Source organism: Perognathus longimembris, chromosome 18 (assembly GCF_023159225.1).
Source record: "Perognathus longimembris pacificus isolate PPM17 chromosome 18, ASM2315922v1, whole genome shotgun sequence".
NCBI classification, from domain to species: domain Eukaryota; kingdom Metazoa; phylum Chordata; class Mammalia; order Rodentia; family Heteromyidae; genus Perognathus; species Perognathus longimembris.
In genome coordinates, this window is record NC_063178.1 from 16,958,223 (window position 1) to 16,976,650 (window position 18,428).

At 40.6% G+C, this 18,428-nt stretch overlaps 1 protein-coding gene across 3 annotated transcripts in view; it reads right to left on the bottom strand.

The window, feature by feature from the left end:
* Cul2 (cullin 2) overlaps window positions 1-18,428 on the bottom strand; it is a 65,376-nt gene that overhangs the window by 9,468 nt on the left and 37,480 nt on the right. For all 3 annotated transcript variants that reach the window (XM_048367392.1, XM_048367391.1, XM_048367393.1), the window contains exons 9-17: window positions 16,357-16,519; window positions 14,049-14,173; window positions 12,568-12,675; window positions 11,730-11,789; window positions 10,215-10,343; window positions 10,039-10,125; window positions 8,506-8,658; window positions 8,181-8,258; window positions 3,918-3,984 (exon numbers count right to left, since the gene is read on the bottom strand). In XM_048367392.1, the coding sequence (XP_048223349.1) occupies window positions 3,918-3,984; window positions 8,181-8,258; window positions 8,506-8,658; window positions 10,039-10,125; window positions 10,215-10,343; window positions 11,730-11,789; window positions 12,568-12,675; window positions 14,049-14,173; window positions 16,357-16,519 (970 nt within the window). The remainder of the gene's footprint in view (window positions 1-3,917; window positions 3,985-8,180; window positions 8,259-8,505; window positions 8,659-10,038; window positions 10,126-10,214; window positions 10,344-11,729; window positions 11,790-12,567; window positions 12,676-14,048; window positions 14,174-16,356; window positions 16,520-18,428) is intronic.

Consider the following 18,428-nt stretch of genomic DNA (forward strand, 5'->3'; position numbering starts at 1 on the left):
AGCGGAGCGCTGTGGCTCAAGTGGCAGAGTGCTAGCCTTGAGCAAAAGCATCTCAGCAATAGTGCCCAGGCCATGAGTTCAAGTCCCAGGAGTGGCATAAAAAAATAATCGAAGATTGAATCAAAGAATTTCTTAAAGGATAAAGTTGTGGTTTATTAACTACAAAATACACATGCATGAGCCTGCACGCATGCACACACACACACACACATACACAGAAACATACACAGCCAGTGTCACTGGATTATTTAATGGAATATAAATTAAACCAGCAAGAGATTTGATTTTTAAGCTCTTCATTTCAACTCAAAGAAGCTGTATTTTATATGAAACGATTTCCAGAGTCTTCATACAGCTCTGGAAAATTAGTAATGCTGATCAATACTTGCACATTTATTTATCACATAATTAAAGGTCTTAAAGAATGTAAGTCAATTTATCAACAATATTGCCATACAGAGGTCTACATTCACTTTCTCTATTATTGTTATCATTTGTATCTAAGCTTTCATGAAAGTGATGCTTAGAAACATTTTTCAGAGTGATCTGGATTCACATAGTAAGAGAGGTCGCCAATCTCTCAATTCACATAAGAGGGTTTAACATACATTAACTAGAATACTCAACTGCAACAGGTGTGTACATAAAAAACATTACAAGTTTGGAAAATGCAGTAAGAAGCAATACACACAGAGTCCATCTCAACATTCTGTAATGCCTACTCGATCACGCGTGGGAAGGAAGTCTACCTAAGCATCAAGTGCCAGCTGCCCCCCACCCCCCGCCCCGCCAGGGTGTGCCTGAGAAATACACTGCATGTGTCAGGCACCGAATGAGTTTTCTTCCCCACACAACCTGGTGTGAGGGCACAACGCAGGTAACAGACCAAAGTGGCATTTTGTCTACCATCAAGTTCATTTCATAGTCCGTAAGAAGGAAGAGAAATAGTTCATTTTCTATTCTGTCTTTTCATACTTTCAATAAATTATCATGGATCAGAAATGGGAGGTCCTCCCATTCTCATCAGCACACAGCTAGGAAACCCTAAACTTGAATGAGTCACTTAATTACTGCCAGGGCAACAGAAAATGGAAATGACAAGGGTGCTAGCTTAGCCTGCTATGGAAAGTTACAAAGGATAAAAAACATGAAAAGAAAAATAGGTGGAGGAGAACAAAGGAAGAGGTGACAATGAGCAAGATGTATTATACTCAATCTCATGTGGTGAACCAAAACCTCTGTGTGGCTCACACCTATAATCCTCAGAAGGCTGAGACCTGAGGACCACAGTGCAAAGTCAGCCCAGGCAGGAAAGTCCATGAGACTCCCACCTCCAATAAACTATCCAGAAAAGGCCAGACGTGGCGCTGTGGCTCAAGTGGTAGAGCACTAGCCTTGAGCACAAAGAGGCTCAGGGACAGCACCTAGGCCCTGAGTTCAAGTCCCAAGACTGGAAAAAAAAAATAGGGGAGAGCAGACAAATCCGTGAGTCTTATCTCCAATTACCTAGCAAGGAGCTGGAAGTGGAAGTGTGGCTCAGCTGTGAGCATTATGTCCACAAATGAGACAAGTCCCAGTACAAGTGCACATACGTGCCCAGGTCCTTGCACCCCCTTAAATGAAAAGCCAACCACAGTTCAAGGTGCAAATAACCAGTCCAATTTTTGCCAAGTTTCAGTGCATTCCCTGGCTCTTTCAGGGCTTCCTTACAGATTATTATTGCCATCTGCAACCAGCAGCAGAATATCTGTGCCCGGCAAGGACCTATTAGGTAACCCTATTTCCGGAACAGGGTATCTAATGTAAGGTCGGACTCAGATTCCCTAACTGAAACAAGGAGAGAGGACGTCTTAAAAGGCAGCTTCCTGATGGTAAGCACGTTAGGTGTATGGTCGTAGCTAGACGATCTGAGTTTGCATGCCAATATGGGGGAGGGGGCTGGATAAAGGGTTTGAACGTAGGGCCTCATACTTACTAGGCCGGTGCTCTACCACTCCATTTAGGCCTCCATCCCTGCTTTTCTGCTCCTTATTTTGGAGATGGAGTCTAGCAGACTTTTCTGCCCAGAGATCCTGTGGATCTCTGCCTCCCGAGTAACCAGGGTTACAGGCGTGATCCACTACTCCCGAGCAAGCACCGGGAAGTATGACTGCCAGTAACATTAAGTCTGAATTGATCATCAAGTCCTGGGGGCTACTACTATCTGCTTCACAGAAGGTACAGGAAACAGAGAGCAAAGGCATCACAAGCAAAGAGCAACAGACCCGGGCAATGGGTACTCTACAAGACAACCTGACCCGGGGCTTTTCGAAGCACCGAGTGCTGGGTAGTGGGGGTGGAGGGCTAGGCGTGTTTCTGCTGTTCTGTCTGGAGACATCTCTTCCGTGGGAATTCGTATCTGTTCACCAAGTTGTTCTCTAAGAGTAATGCTGACCACAGTGCCTAGTCATAACCCAGCGGAATGCCCAGGTCTTTTCTCCCTATCTGCACCTCTGATACTGTGGACTGCTCACTTCTGAAAAGCCTTCCACTCGGAGTTAATACATACTCCACATTCTCCTTCCCTGCCGTAAATCCTGTTGGTTCTGGCAAATGATTTAGAAGTTATCTACCCAGAAGCCTTTCCTTCTTGGTACTGTTTCTTTTGGGGTATTTTTTGTTATGTTGTTCTTGTGCTGGTTATGGGGCTTGAACTCACGACCTGGGCACTGTCTCTGAGCTTTTGTGCTCAAGGTGGATGCTCTATCACTTGATGCTCTACCAAATCTCCATTTCCAGCCTTTTCAGCGGATAATTGGAGATAAAAGTCACCTGGACTTTCTTGCCCAGGATGCTTTGAATATCCATCGTCAGATCTCAGCCTCCTGAGTAGCTCCGATGACAGGTGTGAGCCACCAGTATGTGTGCCACCACCATCCTCTGTGACCCCAGAGCAAGCTAGGCCTGCCTCTTTCCATGCACAACAATAGAACATTGTGCTGATACTACTTCCTTGTCTGTCTTCCTCAGAGACAAGAGTTTAGTGAGACACAGAAAATGTTCTGTTGGTAAATGATTATTACAAAGACAGTATGAGGAACCAGACTGGGACGTAACTTGCTCAAGTAACTTACAGACCTGGTAAGCAATGAGCTAAAACTACACACATAAATTCCTTCTTGCTACATACAACTACTTAAACATCAAAAGTTGAACCTCTCATTATAATTATTTTAGGAGACACAGTAATTATTGTTCAAATAATGAGAATAATCAGAGTTTAAACTCTACAAGACAGACTCTGGAAGCATACAAGCAAGTTAAACTCTACAGAACATCAAATTCTCACTAAGCAACTCCAGCTCGCCCTCTCTCCTCCCCACACTTGTACTCCCAATACTTGGGAGGCTAAGGCAAGAAGACTACAAGGAATTTTTTTTTTAATAAGTACTTATTTATTGTCAAAGGGATTACAGTTTCATACGGAAGGCAGTGTGTACATTTCTTATGCAATTTGTTACCTCCTCCCTCATTTCCCCCCACTAGCTTTGTTCTTTGAGTATATGCCACTTCTTGTCTGTCTCTTCCTTTCTCTTACCTTCTTCTCTTAGTAGTTCTTTCCCTTGTACATTTGGTCTGCAGTTGATATTTATTTGCTCTCTAATCCTCTTTCCATCTTTTCCCCAATTTCAGCAAATTTAAGCGCTAATGCTAACAATAACCACAACCAACACCACCACCAACAACAAAAAAAGGAGCACTGTTATAGAATATATGCAAGAAAAATGCTGTATCTGAATGCCATTTATTGCTTCTATGGCAATCAAAGGCCGATGGAAAAGAAAACACTCTAACTATAGTTAGGTTATAGGAAACACCTTTCTAAATAAACACAAGTATAAATTTCATCAAAGCAGCTATAATTATATGCATTTTACCTGTACAGAGATAATGTAACCATGTAAGTTTCCTTCCACTGAAATGCTGGCTATAAAATAATTCAAACTGCAAAACAAAGAAAAGAAAATCGTGTTCAGCTTGTGTAACTTTACCTAGTTATCAACATACTAGAAATGCAAAGGTAAGTTCATGTTAAAAAAAGACAAGATACTCCCCACTGTACCTTATCAACTTACAGGTAAGAAAGTAAGTTTGTAGTCCCTCACCAAGATCATAAGGAGTATTATCCCAATTTTTCTTGAAGTGTACTAGCACAACAGTTTAAAAACAATAAGCAATTTTCACAAAATAACATTAATACTCGGTGCCTGGGATGGAAGCCCCTTGGTTATAGAGGTCCTATTTGTACATGCAATTACAAACATTATAAGAAGAGCAGCCAGATGTGCTGGTATGCACTCTTAGTCCCCAATAATGCTAAATGCTTAGACTGAAGGTTCCTGTGAGCCCAGGAAGCTACAGGCCACTCTTAAAAAAGAAAAAAGAAAAGAAAAAAAGGCAGAGTGACTGCCACCCAAAGGTAAACACTGTAGGGAACATTTCTTGGACTATTTCTGTTGTGTAGAAAACTGCAACTACATGTCAGCATGTTAGTGGCCTATCCTAGGTTTTTCCTTGATACCATACCACTTACAAATCTGACTTTTTTTGTATAAAATTTGGAAATGGCATCATTTGATGTTAATTCGGCTTTATAAATCCTACTTTCAGACTAAAAACAAACCCATACATTCAGCATGAAAATATAAACCAGACCTTCACTGCTCATCCCTGCCTGCCTATATAACCCTTTGCCAAGGTGACGAGTTGATTACCGTAGGTGGCTGCCTACACAGTGCGGCCTACGATTAAATACAAATTTAAAAAAAGCTCTAGAGTTCAGGGTACTTTTCTTTGGACAATCTCCTGTTGTTGTTATCGTGAACAATTAAATTTAACATTCCTTTAAGTAGCTGTAACTTTTAAAAAACTTCTCTGGCTTGAATGTGTGGGTATGCAACCTAAGTTTCGTTTGGAGGAAATCAGAAAATGAACTTTCTAGCAAGTATTCTACCACTACAGCCATACCTCCAGTCAGGCAGGACAAAAGTACACAGTTCACATTCTTAAGGAGCTAGTACAGGGAGGGCCCCATTACCACTATTCTCCTTCACCCTAAAAAAAAAAAAGGAGCCAGTATATAGTATATGTGGGAAAATAAAAAGTGAAGAGACTTTTTATAAAAACTAGATTGCTGGACTGGGAATGTGGCTTAGTGACAGAGTGCTTGCTTAGTATGCACGAAGCCTGGGGTTTGATTTCTCAGTACCATATAAACAGAAAAGGCCAGAAATGGCACTGTGGCTCAAGTGGTAGAGTGCTAGCCTTTAGCAAAAGAAGCTCAGGAACAGTACCATGGCCCTCAGTTCAAGCCCCAGAACTGGCAAAAAAAAAAAAAAACACCACACACACACAAAAAAACTAGACTGCTGCAGGAACAGTGCCAAGGCACTGACAGTGTTCAAGGTTCAGGACCAACAGTAACAACTTTTAAAAAAAGAAACACGTGATTTCTTTATTAAAAACAAAACACGCCCAACTGTATCATATCATAGTTCAGAGACATGATAAAGTTTTAGCATGGTGTTCAATGTGAAATATGCCTAAATTTTTCTCTTAAATTCTACCTTTTGAATTTTTAAGAAGTTTAAATAAAACTATGCTTGACCTAGCAGCTATAACTCTGTACCCTCCTCAGCCCAAGTTTATGGCTACTATCATCAGGAGACTCCATCTCCCTCAACAGGTTAGTCCAAGCTTGGCTAGTCCTGGGAAGACAAATCGTTGAGCATCTCCATCCTCCACCAGCACAATCACCAAAACTTCTGCAAGACTAATAGGAGAGAGCTGGCACCTGAGATGGTTAAGAAGCTTTGCATGGTTCTTAAGCACACAGGTCAACCAAGACATGTCATAACGGTCCTAATTGACAATGCCAGAGTGGCAATAAGATCCAATTATAATTCACAATTCAGAATCTTACAATTAAAATTTTATCAGTAACCCCTGAAAATTAATTGGTGGGTAAAAGCAAAGTAAAACATTTTAAAAATGAGTAACTGTGGCTTTAAAAATGTTCATTATAGGGCTGGGGATATAGCCTAGTGGCAAGAGTGCCTGCCTCGGATACACGAGGCCCTAGGTTCGATTCCCCAGCACCACATATACAGAAAAAACGGCCAGAAGTGGTGCTGTGGCTCAGGTGGCAGAGTGCTAGCCTTGAGCGGGAAGAAGCCAGGGACAGTGCTCAGGCCCTGAGTCCAAGGCCCAGAACTGGCCAAAAAAAAGAAAAAAATATGTTCATTATAAATAACTTTCAGTGCCATGGTGAGGTGTCTTTTTTGAGACTGTCAGAAGTATTAGCCAAAGGACTCAGCTCTGTGAACACCTGAAAAGCCAAGCTGTGAGAAGCCTCGGAAAGGACTGGGAGTTGGGAAGACCTACTCCTGACACTCTCAGAATGCTGACTTTCCTGGAAAGAGTAATGGATCCAGGCCCAACAGAAATTCAGATTTCTATCCTGTGGTTGGGCTAATTCAACCCTAAACTGCCAGAGAGCCTGGGGGTAGGATAAGGTTTATGTAAATTGTAAGTTGTGTACTGTTTAGCTTTGGTATCCAGATGAGGAAATCATCTACTTGTACACAAAATATTGTCACTTGTGGATGCTTACGTCTTACTTTGTTCTACCATTCAATTATCTTGTTATCAACATTAGAAAGAAATGTAAGTTGGCTAAATTTCTCACTTTAAAATAAATAGGCTAAACTGGGAGTTGGTTGCTAATGCCTGTAATCCTAGCAGGAGGCTGACATCTGAGGATCCTGGTTCAAAGCCAGTCCAGGCAGGAGAGTTGGGAGACTCTTATCTCCAATTAACCACCAGAAAAGCAGAACTGGAGAGCTGTGGCTCAAAGTGGTAGCTCACTAGCCTTGGTAAAAGAGCTCAGGGACAGCACCAGGCCCTGAGTTTGGAGTTCAAGCCCCATGACTGGCTCCTGCCCATTCTGCCCTCCCTCCCCCAAAGAAAGCCAAGACCAAGAGGCCCTGAGTTTAGGCCTCAGTACTGGCATAAAAATAAAGTTAACAGAACTGTATACTATCATCCTGGCTATTCAGGAGGAAACACAAAAAGGCCAGTCCAAACAGGAAAGTACATGTGACTCTGACCTCCAATAAATTACCAAAAAGTCCATTGAGTCCATAGCTATATAGAATAGAACAATCATTTTCATCATTGTGAGTTAAATGTGTACTGTGAAATATATGTAGTAACTTAAACTCAATTAAAAAAAAGAATAAGTAATAAGAAAAGGAAAGAAATGGAGTGGTGGTTCCAGTGGCAGAGTGCTCATCTTGAGTAAAAGAAGCTTGGGGAGAGGGTACAGGCCCTGAGTTCAAGTCCCAGGATAGGCAAAACAAAAAAGGGTTGTGAGGGTGAGATGGGAGTAACAAACTGGGTACTGGTGAGATTTTAGGATTGAGGTTGGAAGCCAGCAGAAACAGTTATTAAGTCCATGAGACTTTTATCCACCAAAAATCTACAAGTGGAGCTATGGCTCAAGTGGAAGGGTTGCCAATCTCAAGCAGAGAAGCCGGTGCCTAGTGCCCATGCCCTTGAGTGCAAGCCCAGCATCGCACAGGGAAAAAAACAAACAACCAACAACAAAAGAATGACCACACCAAAGGGCAGGGGTGTGGCTCAAATCATAGAGCACCTGTCTATTAAGCCTGAAACCCTGAGTTCAAAGCTTAAAAACGTAAACAACAAAAACCCAAACTGCTTAGAAACAGATTTACTAAGAATAACAGGTACCCTTTGACAAAGAACTCTATCACATCCTGAGCGTTCTCTAGTTTTATTATTAGTCACTATACTACTGTATCTTCTCCCTGCTCAGGAAGAGGCCTGGAGATGTAGCTTAGCACTGGAGCATTGACAGTGTGTGCAAAGAACTCAAGAACAGAGATTTGTAATACACTTTTTTTAAATCATAGGGGCCCTTGGGGAAAATACTGAAAATAACAGAATATGCAGTTACTTGGGATGTAGCATAGCATAGCATAGCGAATGAGCTCTGCACCAAAAAACACAGCCAAACCAAAAGAGCACCCCCCAAAACCACACATACACCGACATAGATATAAAAACCAATTAATGACACTTCCATGGTTTCTGAGTTTTTTCCCTACAAACCTTACCATCTGTACACTTTTTTCTAATTCCTGGGGAATTGCAAATGTAGATGAAGGAGCCTGAGTAAGAGGCCAAGCGCCAGCCTAAAAGAAAAAATGAAGTTAAAGTTGAAATAAATTTAAATCTAGCTTGAAAGCAAGTACTTGTAGCACGCTGATGAAAACTCAACAGCAGGACCACCTTGGCGGGCTTCGCTTCCCACGATGAGCACAGGGAACCGTGGCGCCCCATCCCACCCCCCGAAGCCAATGCGAAAAGGTGTCCCTCGCCCATGCTTCCTCTGCCTCGCTACTCAGGGATGGTAAATGTCCATAAGGAAACACGTCATACCTGTAGAACATATATTTGAAAACTAATGCCCAAATCTACTACTGTGTCTTGGTTTTTGATAAAATTGTTGAACTTATTGTTGAGATCAGCACTGACACTCATATCTGTGTACATCCGATGTAGCTTGCTGGTAAACTCATAACCACAGGCTTGCTGCAAAAAGAGGAAGTTTTAGAGAGAATGATGAGAGATGACACTGAGCAAGATGCACTGTGCTTATAAACCAGTTTGTTGAATGATAACTCTTTTGTACAATTACTTAAATAAAAACACAATTTTTTCAAGTTTTGGAAATATATACGTAAACGAAAAATAACCACCTATGTTGATCAGTCAGGATGTGTTGCTGTAACTAGAACTTTAGGAAAATGATTTCCCTCTAAACCTAAAATAGATTTTAAAAATCTATGCATCATATTCAAATACTACAAAAATGTTCCTTACTATCTATAACATATTTTTCTCAGTTTTACAGACTATCAACTACACATGAAAGATTACTGGAAATTCTCTAGCTTTGGTCAATTTATAAAATGGAACTTACTTATTAGACACTTGCATGTCTCCTTTTGAGAAATATCTTTTCACATCTATTGCCCAAATTTAAAATTGATTACTTTTCTTCTTATTCACTATGTGTAAGAGTTCTTACACATGAATATTATGGGTGCAAGTCACTTCTATGACATGTGACTGGCAAATATTTTCTGTGACGTTCTTTCAACCCAACCAAAAGCTCATACTTTGGTCAAGTTGGAAATATCTACTTTGGTCACTTAGGCTTTTGGTGTCTTAATCAAAGGTTATGAAAATTACTTCCACACTTTCTACTAAGAATTTATTGTTTTGCCTCTTTCATTTATATCTACAACTCAAAGTGAATTTTTGTAGATGGTATGGGGAACAGACCCAACTTCAACCTTTTTCGTATAGATGTCCAGTTTTCCAAAACAAATTTTTAAAAAATGAAATCATAAATGTGTTGGGGGAAAAACAAAGGAAGAGGTGACATTGTCAAAAAAAAAAAAAGAAATATACTCATTAGCTGAAATGAGTACAACTCCATACAACTCTGTACAACTCCATAATAAAAGCATATTAAAAAACAAACAGCACTTACACATAAATTTCCTAACAGCCAGTAAGTAATAAACTTACTTCTTTTGGTGTATAAGATTAAATGAACTCAAATTCACCTATACAACAAATTCATAAGTAATATTAGTTATTTTCAAGTTAATGCTACTTGTCTTGGAGATCTTCCTATATCAGTATATATGGAGACACATGGCACTTGTTTTTTCTTTCCTTCCTTCTCAGTACCTGGGTTTGAACTCAGGGCCCTGCATTTGCTAGGCAGTGCTCTACCACTTGAACCATACCTCCCAAGAACAATCTCGTATAGTATTTACATAATTCCCTACACAGACCACTACACATTTAACCTGTCCCTGTTAATGAATTCCATGCCATACAGCAGTGAAGACATTTATGTGATGGTGGGATAATTTCAAGACAAAGGTTTATAGTTACCTTTAATTTATTGATCATGGCTTCTTCAGAATCCATAGACATTGATAACCCATGAATTAAACGTTTTGCCAACATTCTTGCATAGAACTGTATGAAAATGTATTTTTAAAACATTATTTCTTTTATAATTTCAAAAATAAAGTAAAACAAACAATTTAAAACTTTTCACAGCTTACCTTTTGGAAAACATCTTTATCATCAATATATTTGAAAACAGTAATGAAGCTTGTGAGTTTGTCTTCTACTTCATTTTCAGTCATCCCTTTTGCTGACTTCTTTAGCAAATTGTCACAGTACTTAGCAAGCTGAAATAGAAATCAATAATAAATCTTACAAACAACCTATTTAAAGGATACATCAGGGTTTGGGAATATGGCCTAGTGGTAGAATGCTCGCCTTGTATACATGAAGCCCTGGGTTCGATTCCTTGGCACCACATTTATAGAAAAAAGCCGGAAGTGGCACTGTGGCTCAAGTGGTAGAGTGCTAGCCTTGAGCAAAAAGAAGCCAGGACTGGCCAAAAAAAAAAAAAAAAAGGTACATCATAACATCATAATTCCAAGGCAAAAGTGGCAACAATACAAAGTTACGATCAGAAAGGTGAGGTTTGATATCCTAGTCTGTTTCAAAAATTGTAACATCAAGTATACATAACAAAGTAAATATTTAAAAAGCAGAAAACACTAGAAACAGCTCAAAAACTTGGTGACCAATAAAATGTTGTTGTAAGCAATAGAATTATTTTAAGGCAGAATCTCACTATGTAGACGAGGCTGATCAGCCTGGCTCAGCCTCCCAAGTGCTGAAATCACAGTTCTGTGCTACCATCGACAGACCGAAATGGTTCTGTAATTTTGATGGTGATGATACACTTGAAAATATGGCATCAATTTTATAAACAAGTTTCCTTCAACGGTTACCAAATTTGAAGTTTTCCTTCAGATTTCAAATGCAATAAAATTACTATGAAAGGAAACGTAAAGGACTTCAAAGACGACAATACTTTGATCCTAGCTCCTCAGGAGGCTGAGATCTGAGGATCACGGTTCAAAGCCAGCCTGGTCAGGAGTTACCTCCAATGAGCCACCAGAAAACCAGAAGTGGTGCTGTGGCTCAAGTGGTAGAGTGTTAGCCTTGAGCCTAAGAGCTCAGGAACAGCGCCCGGGGCCCAGAGTTCAAGCCCCACAACCGACAACAAAAAAGAAAAAGGAAAAAGACATACTTTAAATCCAACCTTTATACAATAAAGTATGTTCTCCTTTAATTATTTCTTAAGAAAGGTACATGGTCTATTGCATTCCTTACATAAATACCAACTTATATAAGATGTCGGGGGCTGGGAATATGGCCTGTGGTAGAGCGCTTGCTTCGTATACCCGAAGCCCTGGGTTCGATTCCTCAGCACCACAGATACAGAAAAAAGCCAGAAGTGGCGCTGTGGCTCAAGTGGTAGAGCAAAAAAGCAGTCAGGAAGGGCCTAGATGCTGTCCCTGAGCTTTTCTGCACAAGGCTGGTGTTCTGCCGCTTGAACCACAGCTTCCCTTCTAGCTTTTTTTGGTAGCTAGTTAGGGACAAGACCTTCCAGTCTGGATTTGTGATCCTCAGATCTCAGTGTCCCGGGTAGCAAGGACCACAGGCTTCAGCCACCAATGTCCAGCTCCAGAGATTGTTTTCAAGCAACCGTCACTTACCAGTTCTGGTGCTTTGCAAACTGACTTAGGCTCTCTGTAATTTACAACTGATGTAAGGGCCTAAAAAGAAAACAAGTCAGTAATTAGCCATGAGGAAAGCAGAGGTGTCATAACCTGTGTGTCCCAAATCACCACCTGATACGGTTTGGATCTTAAGTGCCCCTCCAAAGGCCATGGACTGCAGGTTCGGTCTAGCAACCTGTGACACTGTTGGGGGAAGTCATGGCACTGGAGCTGTGGCCGTTGTTACCCTGACTCTTCTCTCTTCCCACCCTTCCGTTTCCCCCGACACCAGGAAAGGAACAGCTCATTCCCTAGCTACAGACCAAAAGACCAGACGGAAACCTGATACCAAAGCTGTGTTATGCAGATGGAAATCTAACACCCCACCCCATGTAATACATTTTACTGGTAGTAGACTCGTCTAACTATAGTCCTAGTTATAATTATATATCATATTCCTATACATATAACTCAGTGCTGCAATTTGAACCTTGCAAGTACATGTTCTATGTAGAACAGGAAGATTCTTCAAGTTTGTCAAACATTTATCTTTCAAGTACAACTGAATAGTCTAAATGTAATTTTTCAAAAAAGATATACTAAAGGATATTAAAATCATGCATGTATTTTAGAAGATACTAGTTTACTATAATTCACTTTATTAATAATTTCATAGTCTAAGTGTAAAATAAATGAAACTTTTACATACAGATGCAGTACTTATGTATTAAAAAGTTACCTTAAGTTTGACAATACCTTACCTATGAAACTGTAACTGACCTGTACATTACCTAGACTTTAAAATTAAATTTAAAAAAATAAAAATAAAAGTTACCTTATCCAATGCACTCATAAAATGCTGGTCACTATTCAAAACAGTGTTGATTAACTGAACAAATTTACCATGTACTTCCAAAACTGACTCCACAAATAGTGTTGGCATCTAAAAATAACAAATACAAGGTAAAAAATTTTTTTTTAAGAAATCCAAAAATAAAATCAGATTTGTGCAAAGAGTTAATTTTACCTCCAAATCACATATTATATTCACTGTCTTTCTCTTAGAAATGCCTTTACCTAGGATGGTTTCAAAAAAGTTTGATGTTGACATTATTTTGTCGTTCAACAACACCAGAACCATCTAAAACCTTTGCCAGATGAATATATAAACATCTGGAAATCTCAATCATAAAGGTGATAAGCCAAAGCTTGTCAGCAAAGTCACTAGCTGCGGGAAGAGTGGGGGGGTTGTAAACCTGTTTCTGTGAGAAGACCCCTCCCTGGAGCTAGGGAGCTAATCCATCCCCACCTCAGCCATCAATGCCTCCAGCAAATGCATGAGTCGTTCCTCTGAATGGACACAACTGCACAAGTTCAGCCTTAGGGTGGAACCAAATCAGCTAAACCTCTACTGCCAATGTAGGTCTACATCCCAGCCTTGACACCAAACACTATGCTTCTATGCCCAATGTCATTCATCATTCTGACCCAATACACAAACTAAAACTCAGATTCGCAAATAACAGAGTAAACCTAAACAATACAAAAAACCTAACAGGTCTCTAAAAATGGAAACATAATTCACTGCAGCAGTGAATAATGCTAAAGAGAAACCTACTACCAAGTTGACCTCTACCTAATCAGCACCCCTGAGCAATATGACATCCATATTAAGATTACTGCATTATGCAAGGCATTGGTGGCTCGTGCCTCTAATCCTAGCTACTCAGGGTTCTGAGATTTGAGAACCAGGGTTCAAAGCCTGCTCAGGCAGAAAACTCTATGCCTCTAATCTCCACTTCAGCAACAGAAAGCCAGAAGTGGAGGCATGAATCAAGTGCGAGAGCACCAACCTTGAGCTTCTGCTTTTTATAAAGCCAAGTGAGTACAGGGCCCTGAGTTCAAGCCCCAGGACTAGCACAAAAAAAGGTCACTGCGTCATAGAGGCAGAAATATCTCATGTTGTGTCCAACTTAATAGCAACCACCCCCAAGTAATAAGGCAGAAAGGCCACTTGTTAGAAGATTGGGATGTGGTTGACAAAGGGCATTAGTGAGGGTCAGTGTTTGGGGCATTGTGAAGCGTTCTTTGTTTTCACCTTCCACTTACAAGAAAAACAATTACAAAGAAACTGCAAGCATGCTTTTCTGTGAAGTTATATGCCAAGCGAACAAACACATCAATATGGCTAGAAGCAGCCAATGTCATTCAATAGTGAGATATCTGTTGATACGAAGAGACATATTCTTTCATCTTATAAAATAGTAAAGCCGAAAGGAACTCTATGATAAATCTCCTTCCTTACATACAACTCACATTTTCCTGAGTAAGGGTACTGGTTGCTCTGAGACCCTCATCGTGGATGTGATTCTGTAGCTCCTGAATCATGTGAGGTAAGCCAGAGGACACAGCACGGAGTAAGACATACATATTTGCCATGTCTAAGGGAAAAGGAAATTCCATTATTAAACACCCAGGATGTCTTTAAAAAATTATCATCACGAACACAAGGCATCCATGTAATCACAGCAGAGCCGCACCCAGAAGTTCCCTCCACGTACCTCCCACGCACTGCCCCTGCTCCTGGCCGAAGGTGACCCATTGTGGATACGAAATCACACGCTGATTTTGCCCCTGATTTTGCCCCTCTCTAACTACAAATGATGACGGCTGGTTTCTTTTGCTCAACATTTTTACAAAGATTAGGTAGTCTGCTTGATGCCACTCCTCTGTAATATTCACCTGTATGCTGCATTTCATCTATTCCACTGTTATGAGACATTTGGGTTGCTTCAAGTTTGGGACTATTACAAATAACGCTGCTTCCAACAGCCATACATGTCTTCTTTATACTCAAGCAGGCACACGTGGAGCAGGGATAAGGCCTTTGTGAATAGTAGTTATTTTCTGGGTCATAAAATACCCAGCTATCTGCTCTGGTGGTGCCAGTTTTCAAGGCAGTCGTATCAAACGATGCTTGCTGCTCTTGTTCTCAGCCTCCTGAGTAGCTAGGATGATAGGCATAAGCCACAGGCATCCAGCTTTATAGCCCTATTCTAATGAGATGTTTTGTGTGTTTTATTATTTATATAAGTATGCATATTTTGTGTATCTTATGTATATTTGGCATTTAGTTATTCTCTATTCTATAATGTTCTGCAGTATCTATTCAAACTTTGACAAGTTTACATTCTGGATATAAGTTCTCAGTCATATATACAAATATACACATATTATACATATATATATGTATAAACAAATCTATTCTTTCTGTTGGTACTTGGGGTCAAAACCAAGGCCTCATACATGCTAGGCAAGGCAAGTACATCTTTGGCTTCTCCCTCCCAACACCTCCTACCATAACGTTTAATGCTCCAGTGATCCTAGTGGCCTTTAAAGACCCACAGGTTTGCTCTTTTCATTTTAACATACAACACTGGGCCAATCTTTCCTTTGTGGTATTTTCTGTGCTCTATGTAAAGTATCTTTCCCTACTTTAAGGTTAGGAAGATACTTTCTCCCATATTCGTATTTTACCTTTACATTTAGATCACAAGACCCAAACTACTGTTGGTGGAGCACCTGCCTCCAGGTCATGAGTTCAGGTCTCAGTATCATAGAGACAGACAGACAGTCAGACATGGTATCTAAGATAAAGACTGAATGTTTTCATTTTCTCCAAATGGACTCAGCACTGTGTTCAAAGACTTACATGCACGGCTCCATGCGGCCACTCTGGTCTTTAACAAGTGTTACACGTGCACTGGCTGCTTCTAGACTATTTTATTTCACTGGCCTATCTTCCTGTCTTTGTACCAACAACTCTTCATCTTCACTGAACTTGGTCTCAAAAGACCAAGATAAAAGCTGTGTGGGGCAGGGCAAATTAAAACTGCCCTGGGTTGCCTTCAAGAATCTTTTTTGTTTATATTGATTAGCTGTTATTTGATAATTGTTAATACTAGTTTGTATGTTTATGCCCAGGATGACTTCAAACTGCTACGCTCCTGAGTAGCTAGGGCTGCGGGTATGCGCCACCACACAAGACTCCATCTTCTCTCTGTTATCGGTATCTTAACATAAAATACATCGCTGTGTTTTGCATTTTCCTTATTTCGAAGTAGACTGAACATCTCTTCACTTTTATTTTCTTTTCATAGTCATTGCCTTCTTCCTATTGTTTCCTGGGAATTTTTAAGACATTAGAAGCCCCTGACGTGTTTTTCTTTTGACTTTAGAACACAATTTTGAAATGTTTATCCAGAATAATCTCTTTACACATACGAGTAACATGTAAGGGGGCATATACACTAAAAATATTATAAAAGCTGGGTGCCAGTGGCTCACACCTGTAATTCAAGTTACTCACGGGGCTGAGATTTGAGGACTGCAGTTCAAAGAAAACCCAGGCAAAGCCCATGAGACTTTAATCTCCAATTAACCACCAAAAGGCTGGAAGAAAGCTGTGGTTCACGCGTCAGAGCACTAGCCTTAAGTGAAGAAAAGGACTCAGGGAGAGCACCCCAGCCCTGAGTTCAATCAAGGCCCAGGACTGGCATTATAGACAGGCTTTAAGTGTGCTGATCATTGAATTTTTAATGACACTTATGCTGGTGTCACTCACCATTTTTTTTCTCCTGCCGAATGATATTATGACACTCTGCATGTAAGAACTGCAAGTGGTCGGCTACCATTCGTTGTTGACATTCGTGGATCACTTTAGTATATGAACTTGGATTTAAGTATTTTCGACATCGAATTTCTTCATCTTTTAATCTACCTAGAACCTAAAGAAATACATTCTTACATTCATGCACTACTAAGTTTTTCTGTGAGGAAAAGTCTGTAAAATCAGTGAGTATATCAAGTAGCCAAATTTTAATGCCTCCTAAATAAAATTCAGCAAAGGTAACAAATTACAGAACCTTGTTAAACTGACAATCTATAAATTATTCACCTTTTTTTAACTTAAGCTACTAGCTACCAATTACAGTCTTATGAACAAAAACTGCCTCAGGGCTAACCACCTATGATAGCATACAACCTACCATGCAGTTTATTAAAAACTAGAAAAATTGGGGCTGGGAATATGGCCTAGTGGCAAGAGAGCTTGCCTCGTATACATGAAGCCCTGGGTTCAATTCCTCAGCACCACATATATAGAGAATGGCCAGAAGTGGCACTGTGGCTCAAGTGGTAGAGTGGTAGCCTTGAGCAAAAAGAAGCCAGGGACAGTGCTCAGGCCCTGAGTCCAAGGCCCAGGACTGGCCAAAAAAAAAACACCCCAAAACTAGGAAAATTATATCAAGGAGATTGCACTAATGAAGATAATGTATCTACTTTACCTTGATTTCTCTTCTTATAAAATGTGAACAAAAACAGTAAATGCACTCTACTTAACAATCTTATTTAGCTTAAAAGTTTTTTAAAGGGGCTGGGGATATAGCCTAGTGGCAAGAGTGCCTGCCTCGGATACACGAGGCCCTAGGTTCGATTCCCCAGCACCACATGTATAGAAAACGGCCAGAAGCGGCGCTGTGGCTCAAGTGGCAGAGTGCTAGCCTTGAGCGGGAAGAAGCCAGGGACAGTGCTCAGGCCCTGAGTCCAAGGCCCAGGACTGGCCAAAAAAAAAAAAAAAAAGTTTTTTAAAGCCCAAGTATACTCAGTCATACATATCAATCAAGACCTCTTTACTGGTCCCAGGAAATGATGTACATGTGACCCTTTGGACACTACTGCTTGCTGGGCCAGGAAATAAGGTGATGTTCTAAAGAGCACATCGTTTTTGGAAATGTACTAAGAAAAAGGAGACTGAGGAGGAGACCACACTCCTGTGCTCTCTGTGCTACCTTGTTACCCTACAAGTAATGCCATGGTTGGAAGGAAGTCACAGAAAGAAGTCCAGATATTCATCACAAGTGTCATCTGAAAAATTAAAATGGTCCTTAACACAAGTTTAACTGTCATACAGAGCATACATACTGTAAGTAACTAACTAATTTGACTAAATGCAGTAGTCTAATGCCCATATGCTACAGTCGGTAAAGGAAAAGCACAGTATCATTTAGGTGAGGGAAGTACATATCCATGAAAATGGCAGGCAAGGCTGGACTGCCTTAATGCCAACCCTGAAATATCTATAAAACTATTGGTAGGGGCTGGGGATGTGGCCTAGTGGTAGAGTGCTTGCCTCCCATACATGAAGCCCTGGGTTTGATTCCCCAGCACCACATATATAGAAAACGACCAGAAGTGGCGCTGTGGCTCAAGTGGCAGAGTGCTAGCCTTGAGCAAAAAGAAGCCAGGGACAGTGCTCAGGCCCTGAGTCCAAGCCCCAGGACTGGCCAAAAAAAAAAAAAAAAACCCAAAACAAACAAACAAAACTATTGGTAGGTGGCAGGGAAGACCAAAACCAGAGAAGAAACGAGCACTGGTGGCTCATGCCTATAATCCTAGCTACTCAGGAGGGTGAGATCTGAGCCCAGGCAGGAAAGTCCATGGGGCTCTTCTCTCTAATTAACCACCAGAAAACCCTAAGTGGCGCTGTACCTCAAGTGGTAGAGCACTAGCCTTGAGCTGAGAAGCTCAGGGCCGGAGCCCAGGCTCAGAGTTCAAGCCCCACACCAACCAAAAGAAAAAAAAAATCTAGAGAAGAGAAACAGAAAGCAAAGTAGAAAGGCTATATTAATACTAAAT